Raw genomic sequence first — 14,600 nt, 5'->3', positions numbered from 1 at the left:
ATTACTGACAGAATGACTTGAACAAAACAACTTTATTACTGTACAACAAAGTATAATAAACTCCACAATGCCTCAACTCATTTTGTACCTGTTATTAGCAAGAGCCTGTTTAAACCACTCCCATAGAAAGATATTAACTTGTTCATACTGTACCTGCATGCAGGACCCAGGCACTTCAGCTGGCATTGCTTTTTAAGTCGGCATCTTTACTTTTCAGAATGTCTGAAACGGTTTGCCTTGAGATTTTACATTATTCACGTAGCTCTTTTTGTTTTGGTTTATATAACGGTTTTAAAGTCACAAAAACAAAAATCACATGATCTGGTGCCGGATTGTAACTTGTTTCATATAATTTAGTTCACTTAATGAATTTAGCCATCGTTGAGCTCTGACTCGTATATTTTAAATGTTACTGCTGCAAATATGTCTGGATCCAGTAGTTTTCGCATTAACACAACCTGGTGCATGTGCACTTATTTAGAAGTGAACTCTTACCGCAATAAAATGCCATTTTCCAGTAAGATTCTGGAAAGCAGAAGCAAGCTTCTCTTACTCATGGCAGTGAACAAGGACTTATTAGGGAGTGTACAAATGTTAACACAAACTGAAAACACAAGAGGTGCACAAAGATTGAAACAAAGGCATAGTTGACTGGGGGAACAGAATTAATTTAAAATTCGTCTACATGAGACCATTTTACTTTGTCCTTTTGGTGGTACTAATAGAGGTGTTTCACAGTATGATTTCACCCTGTTGTGAATACCTGTAATGGGGATTAATCTGGCAGAAAACCTTGGCAGACACCATCTAACACAGGTCTGATGCTCACTCAGCCCAGTGTGTTTCATAGCATGTAAGCTCTTCTGCTTTACAGAAGCAGGCAGCGAAGTCTTCTGTCTCCAGCCGACATCTTCCTTTGAACATATGTTCCTAACAAACCAATTAAATGATCTCCATAGGACTTCACTTTAATTCATGTAAACAATTTCTCCCAGTTGTTTTATCTCATGAAAGCGATATCCCGTCTCATTTGCTGATAATATTGAACCCCACTGACGGTGACTTTAGTGAAGTGCTCCCAAATGCTTTACAAATGAAACTGCTCAGTTGATCTCTGAATGGGACCATTAAGAGGTCCTTCATATTTTTATATAAGTAGATGAATCAAAACTTATTTCAAAATTGAAGACATTAAAAAAAAATACCTGTCATCCAGTTTCTTTTAGTGTTGCTACTGTAAATGTAACACTATTTAATGTTTTATAGTGGATAATGATGTTTGCTGTGACATTAAAAAACACCCTGCTAGAGCCAATTCTTCATAGTTAAAGAATAAAACTGTCTTTACCTTCATGCTCCACATGCCTCGAGGGTCTTCCCCCCAGGAGTGGACAGACATCAAGGTCCAATTCTTCAGGCCGGCCCCAGAATAGTCATTGTGGCGAGTCCCGAGAAGCCGTGACTTTGTTCCAAAGGGAGAGAGCAGGTCAATGCTGAGGTCACCTCTGCAGACGCTGGTAATGCTAACAACTGGCTAGGAGGAGATTAGATAGAAGCACTCATTCAATAAAGGAAAATAGATTTAGTTTCCCAGAAGCTTTGAAAGAAATGAGTTGGTAGATAATTCAACTACTGGACATTAGCCTTTAACTTTCGCTGTAGAGGTCTGTCATCACCCCTGGCTCAGGCAGCCTTGTGGAGGATTTTTCTGAATGTTCCCCAAGCCCCTTCTCATTGACAGATGGGGAACACTGCACCTGTGTTTATTTGTGACCATTTTACTTAAGGATACACATGTAATCCTTTATTACTGCTTACCAGCTATATAGGGATGTACATAACAGTAGATTAAAGTAGGACTGTTATACTTGCTTATTTGGCTTTTGCCGATTGTGTATAAAATTATTTAAATAATTCTTAACAAACAGTGTCATGCAAAGTGCTAACCAATGGCTTAGATCCATCTTCTTACTTCTTTTGAGTGACACCTAACAGGAAGCAGCAATTGTGTAATACGGAAACGGGGACCCAGTAATAACTTTCATAGTACTAATAAGATGCAAAAAAAATGGATTTCAAAACATCCTAGTTTTGATAAATAGTTAAATGTATCACACGTTGCAAACATTTACATTTGTTGAAACTACATGTTTAATATAGTTTACTGAGCACTGCACAATCAGCCCTCTAACAATGTCTGTCAAATCTGTTGTCTTGCCCATCGTGACTGAAACAGGGAGGTGCACCTTTTATACAATAGAGAATACATGTCGGGGACACTATCTGCCTGTCACATTGTTTAGTCTTACAGTGTGAGGGAATGTGTTTGTAATACTATGTCCAGTGCCTGTAGCTCTATGATACCTTGAGTGACGGGTCAATGTAAAAAAGCTGCATCTTCTGGTTTCATTTCAAATCTCCCTCCCGACCTGTGAGGGCGCTGTGTAAAGGGAACAGTGTGCCTCGGACTGGATGGTTTGGCAATTAATTCCAGGGAAAGGTGGAAATCGGCCATCTAAAAAGGGGGCGTTGCCACAGTACACCAAAACATCGCCCCAGAAGGGCGGCGATGTGGCAATCGCGGATTGGAGGAAAAACGATTTGACTCACTAACCCAGGGGGTGTGGCTGAAGGTACAAAAGGGGATGTGGTAAAGCAAACTGATCCTTTGTTATGGTTGCAAAAGAACCGCTGAAGGACCATAAAATAACCATGAGTGTTTTGCGTTTGTTTGTTTGTCGTTCTAATTGTACTCATTTGTCATTAGCAGACGCCTAACACGATTCCGGAGTGGTCGCTAAAGGCCAGCACCAAACCCGGACAACACTACCCCACTGTTCAATATTATTGCATTTCACCACTTGCACATATAGCCGTGTGAAACTACGTATCTGGGTCGGTCCTGGGTTAGTCCTGGTCCCAGCGACCCACCTCAAGATGTAGGTAAAAACGCTTTGAGTTGGGTTGAGAGAGACAAAATGCATAGCGGACGTTCGTAAGCCTACGACATAACAAACAGCCACGCCTGCATAAAGGCTTCACTTCCGCAAAGAACGTTTTTGTTTATTTTGTTTAGCCATATTTTTGTTGCTTGAGACACACCATGAGCCAGATTGAAGCAGGGATGAAGAAACATTTGCTTTAATCAAAATTTGGGCCGACAGTTCAATACAGAGAAGCTTGGATGGAAGCGTTTGTAACAAGCTGCTTCTGGGGCATTGATGCACGTCTTGTTTACTTGCGTCTGTCACCCAGGTCACCCCTGCTTTATCAAAAGCAGTGTGAAATTGCGTAGCCGATCCGCGATGACCTGTGTAGGTTCCGACCTGGGTAGAGCATGCCAGTGTGAAAAGGGCTTTCTAGTCATGTCATATCAGAGCAAATGGTTTTTAAAGATGAAGTAAAATATATATATGTCCAGAGGTTAAAACAATGTTGCTGTGAAATGTGTTTTTTTTTTTTTTACTGGGCAACACTGGAAACAAACACTGACTACAGAAAAATCAAAGAACACAGCTGTGAACTAAACATGAATACATACATCAGAGTGTACTGTTTCTATACAGCAGAGAATGATATTCCCTTGTTTTCACATTGGCAAATTTTACTGACAAGAGCTGTTGCGTGTAATAAGTTTGTGTAATTACATATTACACTGCTATTACACAATGTAGTTGTGTAGTAAACATGTAGTTACTGTGTCACTATAAATGTCATTCTACATCTAAGTATGCATATACCTAAATTCAAACATATACACGCACCCGAAACAAGGTATAAACATATTTGCTTGGGAGGGGGCCCCAGATACTTTATAAAGACCAATAAGTCTGATATTCATAACTGTACCATCCTCTGTTCCAAAATATCCCACCACGAATAACAAAGAAACCACAACAAATGATTGGATTTAGCTACCAGTAATAGATTTAAATCATTGCCCTTTCAATTAATTCATGTCATGCTTTTTTTTTTTTCCTAACCTGAACGTGTTCCAAAACATTGATTGCGTTTTTTCCCCCCCTACATGCTTCAGTATGGACGTGTACCTCCACACTTCCACCGGGAGAAAGGATTCTGGAACAAACACACACACACAGGAAAACAGTTAAATAAAAAAGCAATAGCTGTTGTTTCAAAACACACATCTTAATTTAGAGATTGTATACTCTCAGTGCTCTTAAAAACATGCTTTCAAAAAATTGTGTAGTACAGCTCTATAGCACTGACTTTACACTTACATTGCTTAACATCGTTACTGCAGTATCTTGCTTGTTTTAAGGGTATTTGATGTTTTTGTGCAGACACCTTTTTAGTGTCAGTAGTCTTGTTGTTAAAAACACGTTAAACCGCCCAACCGTACGTACTGCTGTTATGTCATGTTTCCATCTGCATCTGAGTTGAAACAGTTTTTAAATTGATTCCTGTCATCACCTGAGTGATATCAACAACATGTTTTGAACTGGGACTATGACAGTACAAGTTTTAAATATGGACTGAAATAATCTGCTCTGCCCAGCCACTCTGCTGGAAGAAGTTACCTGACACATGAAATGTGTTAAAAACGGCAAACTGAATATATATATATATATATATATATATATATATATATATATATATATATATATATATATATATATATGTGTGTGTGTGTGTGTATATATATATATATATATATATATATATATATATATATCTATATATATATATATATATTATATATATATATCTATATAGATATAGATATATAATTACAATAATAAAATTAAATAAAGTAAAATCAATAAATACATTTCAGGGAAATATCTGCGGTAGGTGAATTCATTTGTTATGGAATGCCCGGCTGCAGGTTGGATTTTAGAGTGAAGATGGAGACAGGGATGGGTTTTACAGACTGGTTTCTTTGAAATGTATCATTAGTGCACCAAGAACGAACTCCATTAGCACCATGCACCCTGGAGTCACATCCTGATACAATATGGCATTTCCTGACTAATATGCATTTCAAAAATACTGAATTAGCCCTATCATTTAATTATTGAATGAATTATCAGACAGTTCTGTCCTTGCACTTCGACTTAGCTCCTTGACAGACAGTAGGCACATTTTCAAACTAAGTCATGAAAAATATGTTTAAAAAACACTTACTAAAAATAACAGAATAATGAATATAATTATAGTGGCTCTCAAAAGTATTCACCCCCCTTGGACTTTTCCACATTTTATTGTGTTACAACATGGAATCAAAATGGATTTAATTAGGAGTTTTTGCCAATGATCAACACAATTGATTTGCATAAGTATTCACCATAATTGATTGCATAAATATTTACCCCCTTTGCTATGACACACCTAAATAAGCTCTGGTGCAACTACATGTTTTTAGAAGTCAAATAATTAGTTGAATGGAGTCCACCTGTGTGCAATTAAGGTGTTTCACATGATTTCAGGTTAAATACACCTGTCTCTGGGAGGCCCCACAGTTGGTTAGTACATTTCTTAACAAAAACTACATCATGAAGACGAAGGAACATTCAAAGCAAATCCAGAATAAGGTTCTTCAAAAGCACCAATCAGAAGTAGGATATAAGAACATTTCCAAGGTATTGAATATCCCCTGGAGCACAGTAAAGTCCAAAAAAATTCACATTAAATCTCGGCTAGAGTTTGCCAGAAGGCATGTGGGAGACTCTGAGACCAAGTGGAAGAAGATTATATGGTCTGATAAGACCAAAATAGAGCTTTTTGGCCTCAAAGCTAATCGCTATGTTTGGCGCAAGCCAAACACCGTACATCAGCCTGAGAACACCATCCCTACCGTGAAGCATGGTGGTGGCAGCATCATGCTATGGGGATGCTTCTCTGCTTCAGGGCCTGGAAAGCTCGTGAAAATAGAGGGCAATGGATGCAGCAAAGTACAGAGAAATCCTGGAAGAACAATGACAATGACTCCAAACATACAGCCAAAGCCACAATGGAGTGGCTTAAAAACAAAAAGGTCAGTGTCCTGGAGTGGCCCAGTCAAACCTGGACCTCAATCCAATTGAGAATATGTGGAAAGGTCCCCATCCAACTTGACGGAGTTTGAGCAAAATTGCAGTGTCCAGATGTGCAAAGCTGGTAGAGACTTATCCCAATAGACTCATGGCTGTAATTGTTGCCAAAGGTGCTTCTACCAAATATTGACTCAAGGGGGTGAATACTTATGCAATAAATTATTTTCTGTTTTGCATTTGTAATTAATTTAGAACAATTTGTAGATTTTATTTTTCACTTTGACATTATGGACTTTTTTCGTGTTGATCAGTGGCAAAAACTTCTAATTAAATCCATTTTGACTCCATGTTGTAACACAATAAAATGTGGAAAAGTCCAAGGGGGGTGAATACTTTTGAGAGCTACAGTAAATCATAAAAATATACCAGAAACACACAAATTTGTGTTGGTAAAAGACGTTCTAATTACCAGACGCCCTCTAAGCAGAATAGAACATCTACAGTCTAACCTAACTACATATAGTGCATATTGTATACAGTACACCTACCTTGCAGGGTTAAGAATCACTTCCTCTGAACAGATTCTTTGTGGTCTTACAGTTTTCCACCCAACAGCCTGCTGTACCAGCAGACCAGCGTCTAGTAGGCCAAATCCATACCTTAAAATAAATAAATATATCAATAAATAACTACATAAATAAATACTACTACTAGTACTACTACTGCTAATACATTCATGACTATAAGAAGACGACACATACTGTATACTCTGTGTGAGATTTGTATGCAACTATTCAGCAAGGATAATGGGAGTGCAGAAGGACCTCATTGACTACACCAGGAGCATGATTGTGGGTGCCAGCCCTTGCAACTGGCTCTCCTGAAAACCACCTGAAAGAAACTCTGGTCACAAGCCCTGTACAACATATTGCAATAGGTATACTCCAGTGGTCAAATCACAGCAACAAACAACACTGAACAAGACACAAGTGTAAATGAAAAAAATAATGTGATTATTTTTTGACGGGCCAAATACTAGCACATTCTAATGCACTTCCTTCTGGCTGGTGCGCCTACAGAACAGTCGTATCACTCTTTTGTTTTGTTTTAAATCATCTTTCAGGCATTTTATTTATTTAAATCGTTACTTTTCTATGCAGCCAGACAATCCCCTCATTCTCTGGCTCCCCCCACACTGAAATATAATGGAGTTGGCTAAACCCCGCAAGCACGTCACCATGGAGTCTGTCTGAGACTGCTGTGCTTCCTGTTGGTCCTGCTGCCATTAAAACAATTGTAAGTGCAGAGTGTTGTCTTCATGCCGGCAGAAAACACGTAATTTACAGAAATGATGTAGTCCTTTAACACAATCACTCAGTTATGTCTATTAGAAGGGGTGGTGTTCATTCTTAGGAGAATCACTTTACAAGGTTTGCATCTGAAATGGAACTTAAATGGGTTGTCCTATGAAATGCAATCAAGCTCTATTATGTACCTTTAAAAAGAACTGTAATGAGTCTTTCACAACAGTTCTTCCCATTAATCTGAAGTTTTGATGCACACAAAGGGTGTGTGTGTGGGAAGGGTGATGTGGCATCTACCATAATGTGCCATTGTTTTATAAGGGTAACATCAAAATTTAAAAAACATTTTTAATCTAACAACTGTCTTCAAAGTCACTTATCACTCTTACTTTTCCAGACTGAAACAGGTATTAAGACCCCGTCAAAAACCAAGTCAGATGGGAACCTAATAACTGCTGCATCGGTAGGGAATCTAAAGTGTGGTGGTGACAAAATACGTGGGCTCCACCCAATTCAAAGAGAAAATAAAGTCTGGGAAACTACTGTAAAGTGATAAGGGATTTCAAAGAATGGTGTTAAGCAACTGCTTGGTTATCAGGCCCTTGCTGAGTTACAAGCTGTTGCAGTTTATAAAAAAATAAAGAGCAACTCTGACTCATTAATGCTCAAAGCAACTACCCGTACTTTATAGGCAGTTTTATCTATTCGCGTGAGCTGTGATGTTTCCCCACAGGCATTATTTGCGCATGGTTATTAAAAACCGGAAATGAATGGAGCAAATTTTACTTTCAACTAAAAGTTGTGTGTGTGTGTGTGTAAGGTGAGGGGGGTTGGGTCATTCACTTGCTGACTCGGCAGAATCTAGTAATTAGAAACCAGTTAGTATGCTAGGACCCCAGACACACACCAACTGCCCAAGTCCATAAGGTCAATCAAACAGCATCTGTCTGCTGTTTTTTGCTACTATCATTGAATTATTATAAAAGAAAAAAGAAAAACACATTTGCAGAGTTTGTTAAAAATGTAATTGCCTAAGGCTTGACAAATACCAGAAACATGCTCTCTATTTCCCAATAAACAAATACAGATAAAGATGATTTAGCTGTTACATGTTTTAAAACTAAACCAATAATTCTGGGTTACAGCAGTTTACGTTATTTGTGCTTATTGTGACTACAATTTAATTTTGACACAAAAAACACTAAGGTAAAATGTTTGTGTGTGTGTGTGTTTAATGATTCCAAGTTATGGAATAATTACAAATATTTACCATTTCAGCCCGAGCAAGGTCTGTCTCTTTGTTGAAATAAACATCAGGCGGGTATGTTACGTTCTGGTTGCAAACCACATCCAAATTTAGCAAAAATAACTCACTGCACATTTCTTCCCATTACATCAAAGCTAAAGGTCAAATCAATACAATCTCTGTATTAGGCAGTGTCGACAGTATGCGGACATCACAGCTGTAATTAAAAACCCATTCAGCTTACTCAGTGAAATGCAATTTTGACCAGAGCAAATGGATGCTACCCAGCAATTTATCCATCCCCAAAGCATCCTCGGGCAAAGACTGGTGATGTTGAAACGATCTAATTTCAGTACACTCTGTGCATACTCAATTTTACTGAAAATCCCCCATGTATAAGCATGCTACATTGATGCAACAGCCAGTCAAGATGGCATACTTTACCACCACTGGAAGCAAGTTGCTAACATAGGACATTATAGGACGCCGAACATTTGTGTATGAGTGAATAATCATAATTTGGAAATCAAAGGATAACTGTAAAAATATTTGAATATACTATAGATAGACGCTACACAGGGTTGCCCAAAGGTTAGTCTTCACAAGGTTTTACTGTTTTTTTTTTGTTTTATGTTAAGCCAAATAATTACCGTTTTTAACAAAGCAGTGTGATAAAACTTCTGATGCTGCACTGATGCACAGCAGCTTTCTTCTGGTTAGTACCAGTGTCATCATGCAAAATACAGCTTTGACAGTTTCGTGTTGTGGGGATTGATCCTTTTTATATAGCCTGTGGGCCATATGTGACCTCTGGGGCCCCATGTTTTCCACAGCAGTTGACTTTAGTAATAGGCTAGTGATATTTTTTGAGATCTGACTTATGCCTAAAATAAACAAGTACTACATCATCGTTTTGTCCAATTTCTGACCCACTCCCTATCATCTTCAACCACCATCACAAGATTGACCACCCCTTCCCCTAATATCACCTGCCCAACCCCGCCCCCAAGAAACAAACTATACAGAAATGTATTTTTCTCTTTCCTTTAGCCTTATTTTAGCTACAAACCAGCCCTCACAGTAGAGACTATGACCTTGAGGAGCAAAGAGTCGCAGACACAAAGCTCATCGCAGAAAATAAATAGGGGAGCTAATTCATTTTGATAATGTGGTGGTGGGGGGGTTCAATGCTCCACCTCCAAAACCATGTCAGGACTTGAATAGAACACATCAGAGTTTTATGACTGAGCTGCTTTAAGTGGGCAGAACTGATTTTGGGTGGCTACTGCAGACCCCCAGCAACCCCTCATAGATCCATGGCAGGCCCTCTCTTCATCAACCTTACAACGGTGTCAGTACTGGTAACTGCTAAGCAGTTTTCAGTCATCTCATTTTACCACTGTTGTCATGGTTTAGGCAGCTTGTATTCTTATTCTTCCTAGTTGTTTCCTTTTTGCAACCCTCTGTTGTCAAGTATAGGGTAGAGTGCAGCCACCAGCAAGGTCAGTGGATGCACACTGTGGCCACCGAATCTTTTTGCTTGAGAACCAGTGCTTCCCTAGCCCTATTAGCTAAGCACCTTAGTGCAAAGCAGCCTGTGAGCACATGTTGTAACTAGTGTCTGCCAATACAGCTTAATATAAACAGTAAATCATCAGGTACAAATAAATTATGCACACTTTACATTGGTCACATTGACTTCTATTCAGTCTAGGCCTGTGTTTATCCACGGATGTAATAATACTGCTTTCATTGCACTTAAATAATTACATTTTAATTACTTTTTAGATTTGCACAGAATGCAGTGCATACTAAAGAGCATGTAAAACAATGGAGTGCTACTATTTATTTTTTTTTTTGTAAGAACGCAAAGCTTTTTTCCTGATGTAACTTGCACACCAAGCAAAAGGTCAAAGGTGATTTGAAGAGGCTCAAGAATACATGCAAATTGCATCATGTTGTCTGTATGATTTGCCGACTGCTTTTCCTTGGGGTCAAGGCTGTCATAAGTAGCTGCTTGAAGTAAAAAGAACACCCTGTCTAGGCTGTGAAACATCTACATTTAAATTGTATTTGACACAGAACAGCACAGGGGCTTGTTCAGACTGTGAGGCTTGTGGTTCATGCATTGCCTGCTGAATCACATGCATTTTAAAATGGGTAATAAGTAAGAACAAACTCATTCCGCATTACAGGATACAAAAAAAAATACACAAATTATCCAGGAACAGGACTTCCAGATGGTTCATCTAGGAATTGAAATGTGTTTACAAAGCACACTATTATCATTGTCATAATTAAACTTTACACATCTGACAATAATGCTTGAAAGCTTTGTTTTCATTATGAATTTCTGCAGCTATGCAGCTTTGAATGCATTTCCTATTACTGTGATTGTCTTTGGGTGTGTTAGATGAACTAAACCATAATAAACATTTGTCAGTATAGATTCGACTTTCAGAGAATGTACTGACGATTTAAAACACTTGACAATATATGTGAACATTGAAAAAAAATTATTATCCCCACAAAAGACACTTTAAATTTGATCAAATGCAAGTTGTATTGCTCTCCATTGCATTTATCTGTCCCTTGCAGCTTAAGTTACTGTACTGGTCCAGGCAAGTGTAGATAAATATTTCACAAACCAGATCCTTAAAAATATATATTTTTAACAATCTGATGCCTCTGGCTTCCTGGGCAGCGCAATGTGTGCACTGTTCAATCAGTCAGTTTCCAGTCTTGCTGTTAATGCTGAAATTCTGGGGTCCTTTAGGACCCAACCTGACACAGTTTTAGGATCATTTTTTCTTATGTTCTTATAACAAATACTTAATTACAATAAAAACAAGTTACTAGTAGTAAAGAAGCTTTAGTTGTGCGATTTTTATATCTTCAATCTTATGCTACAGGCCTAAAATGACAAAGTACAAAGTTTTACTATTTGCTATACAGGATCACATTTGTCTAGATGCATACCTAGTCACCTTTGTCAAGTGAGTAATAACGTATACACTTCATTCTCAGAGTTCCCTTGAACTATACAACTATCAACATTGGAAAAGCTCTGATAAATTAATATTGATAGCTCTGCTATGGGTTGAAAACAATAATACATCTCAAACCACAAAACAGCTTGAAACATAATTCGGGTCTAAAAACAACATGCTATTGAAAAAAAAAAGAATATTGAAGTTAAATGTATTCAAAAGATAAGCCTTTTATAGGTTAGAAACAACAGCAATTCTAGTGTTATTCCGATGACAAATACAACATGTTGTTTCAGTGGAAATTGAAACTGTTCCACAGTGAAAGTCATTCAAAAAGCAATAAGATACAACAAATGCAAAGAAGAAACACTGGATTATTATTTTTTATTTTTTTGGAAAAACATATTTAAAATGCAAGAGCTTATCAGTTTACTGAGAAACATGTATGAGGTATACATTTTCTGAATTTAATGTCTACTGCAGTTTTCCACGCTAACAGTCAAAACAAGTAACAAACTACACGCTTACAGTAGATGAAATTGTGTTACATGTACGAGTTCCAACCCAAGTTAACATCCTATTTCTAATTTCATATTACTTTATTACTGTCATTACTGCCCCCTGTTTACTGTACTGGCATTCTGTTTTTTTGTTTAAGTTAATTGAGGATGTGAAACAAATATAAATATAACTCTACAGAAAAACTGCAGCATGGTCTGACTGTACCCTGACATATAAGCAAATTTGAACTACAGCTCACGAAGTAAATTAGGTACCAAGAAGCAACTTCTCAGCTATCGCATTGACTTTGGAACAGAAATATACAAACCTAAAGACCTTTAACAGAAGAAAAGGCACTAATTGAAATATTCGTCTACTTGACTTGGGGGTTGTTTTGATCAATCTAAACCACACCTGCATTTTACAGCATGGAGAATCACTCTGGGAAACAATGTTAGAAAATGTTGTGTTGTTTATCCCAGCAGGATATCGGTTGATCATTATATAGCTTACAATGCAAATAACACACGCAGACACACAACTTAAAGAAAACTGATAGACATTTGCCAAAACATCTCTCTACTTGACTAAGAGCTACCTCCGATTTTGTGATTGGGTGTTTGAAAACTAATGATACCTGAAGCCTTTTTTGAAAAAGTCCAGTTAATTCAATCTCTTGTGTAAACCTTTGAAATGTTTAAGATGGCCATACTGCAATTTAGATGCACCAACCTGAAATACAGCAATTCACTTTCCCTACCTGCCAACTTTAGAAAATAGAAAATCGGGAGGTTGGGGATTACCATTGGACTTCTTATAAGCACAGCTGTATACTACAATATAACAAGCATTATGATGTATAATAATTCTTATCATACCTTTTTTAATGTTTCCCCTTTAAAACATGATGTGTCGCTGCAAGCCCCATTCTATAGTAGGTAGTTTTTACTTAAGAGGCTTTTACAGTACACACTGTAAAATTCACACTGTAAAGAGACTGCAAACCAATGTAAGTTTTTGCGGGTATCTACGCAATGCTACGTCATGTGAGGTGAGCCCCATATAGTAAGACATATATAACGTTTGTTTTAGAAAATTAAGTTAAGGTAATAATGTAATCTAAATTATCGTGAGTTTACCAGTTTCTTGAGTCTCCCAGGGAGACGGTAGATCAAGCGCTACATCGCAAGTCTCCTGACAAAAACTTTCTACAAAAGCCCCAAACTAAAACAGCAATCACTGGTTACGTGCCTTTGAATTGCCGGCATTATATGGGGGGGGTGGAATTATACACCAGAAATCATGTTCACAGCAATAATTTGACTACAAAAGAATAGTGCACTGGGCACCAAGGATGACCCTGTTTGTACAGATATAACCAGACTGCAAGGTCTTTCAATTGTTCTAGAAGGATACATCACCATTCCTCAGTGATTTACAGACTCTAAATCCTGGTTGAATTCAGTTTTTTCCAGCACAGCAAATGCACTTTTCAGTACATATCATGCAATCTTGTATATAGAAGCAGGTGTCATCTATCAAAGTCTGTCAGATCTCTGCTCCCATTGTCAAACAGAAACTTCCAACAGGGAAGTATAACTTTTATAGACTGCAAAGGGATTTGGTGGGACTGTGCATTTACACAAATGTGTGTGAAAATATGTATCAGGTGTTTTTATTAATTTTTTTATTATTAGAGAAAAACATGAGAACGGTTTACTTTGTATGTGTGTGTTTATTTTTATTGTACTTGTAGGTGTACAATACTTCATAAATAACATACAAATCTTATTTATGATAGTTCACCAATTTCACGCATTCAGTGGAATGTAAATAATTATTATTATTAAGCAACCTTATTTATCTCAATGCATGTTTTTAACAGCGACTTTGCTGCCCATGCGCAGTGCAGAACTTGTACAGAATATCCCAATAGGACCCCTTGCCTTCCCACGCTTCACATCCACAGCTTCGCATCCTTACTTTTATTAGCAAACACTGACCAGCACCACGTTTCAAACGTTTTAATTTTCCTCAACTTATTTTTACCATGCAAGCCCCTCCCTCTCCACAGGCGTCTCGCGACTGCCGGTCTTGGAAACCTTTAGCTTTTTGTCCTTTGGTGACCTCTTGGGGACCACATTCTGAGATGTTTTTCTCACCATCTGCTTTCTGCAGAGGTAAATCATTTATTCAGAATCAAACAATGTATGTGTTTCCCATAAATAATACAGTTAACAATATGGTGTACATTTAGGAAAATACTGCTGCTGATTTAAATATTGACTGTGCCTTTTGTTTTAAACAGCTTTTTAAACTCAAAACATTATGCATTACCCTACCCCCCACCACCACACACACAATAATGGTGGTATATTCTGCTAATTCCTGAAAGAGGTATTTCTGAAGCTCTACTCAAGCCTCACTAAGCAGCTGGGAGTTAGGTTATTTTCCCATGAGTTTTGCTAGCAGAAAAAATTGGCATTAGTAAGACCTGAAAAAGGACACCATCTGTCCCTAGCTAAAAGGTTTGTGATACCTTTTGTGGTACGGTACCAACAAC

At 37.7% G+C, this 14,600-nt stretch overlaps 1 protein-coding gene across 1 annotated transcript in view; it reads right to left on the bottom strand.

Annotated features, from left to right (window-relative positions):
• The window catches only part of LOC121316242 (PC3-like endoprotease variant B), a 316,516-nt gene that overhangs the window by 22,718 nt on the left and 279,198 nt on the right, over positions 1-14,600 (bottom strand). The window contains exons 15-17 of the mRNA XM_041251182.1: positions 6,545-6,655; positions 3,984-4,077; positions 1,349-1,534 (exon numbers count right to left, since the gene is read on the bottom strand). Coding sequence (XP_041107116.1) covers positions 1,349-1,534; positions 3,984-4,077; positions 6,545-6,655 — 391 coding nt within the window. The remainder of the gene's footprint in view (positions 1-1,348; positions 1,535-3,983; positions 4,078-6,544; positions 6,656-14,600) is intronic.

The sequence above is a fragment of the Polyodon spathula genome, chromosome 5, assembly GCF_017654505.1.
Source record: "Polyodon spathula isolate WHYD16114869_AA chromosome 5, ASM1765450v1, whole genome shotgun sequence".
Lineage (NCBI taxonomy): Eukaryota > Metazoa > Chordata > Actinopteri > Acipenseriformes > Polyodontidae > Polyodon > Polyodon spathula.
Note: the sequence above shows the minus strand (reverse complement) of the source record. Positions and strands in the feature narration are given on the sequence as shown.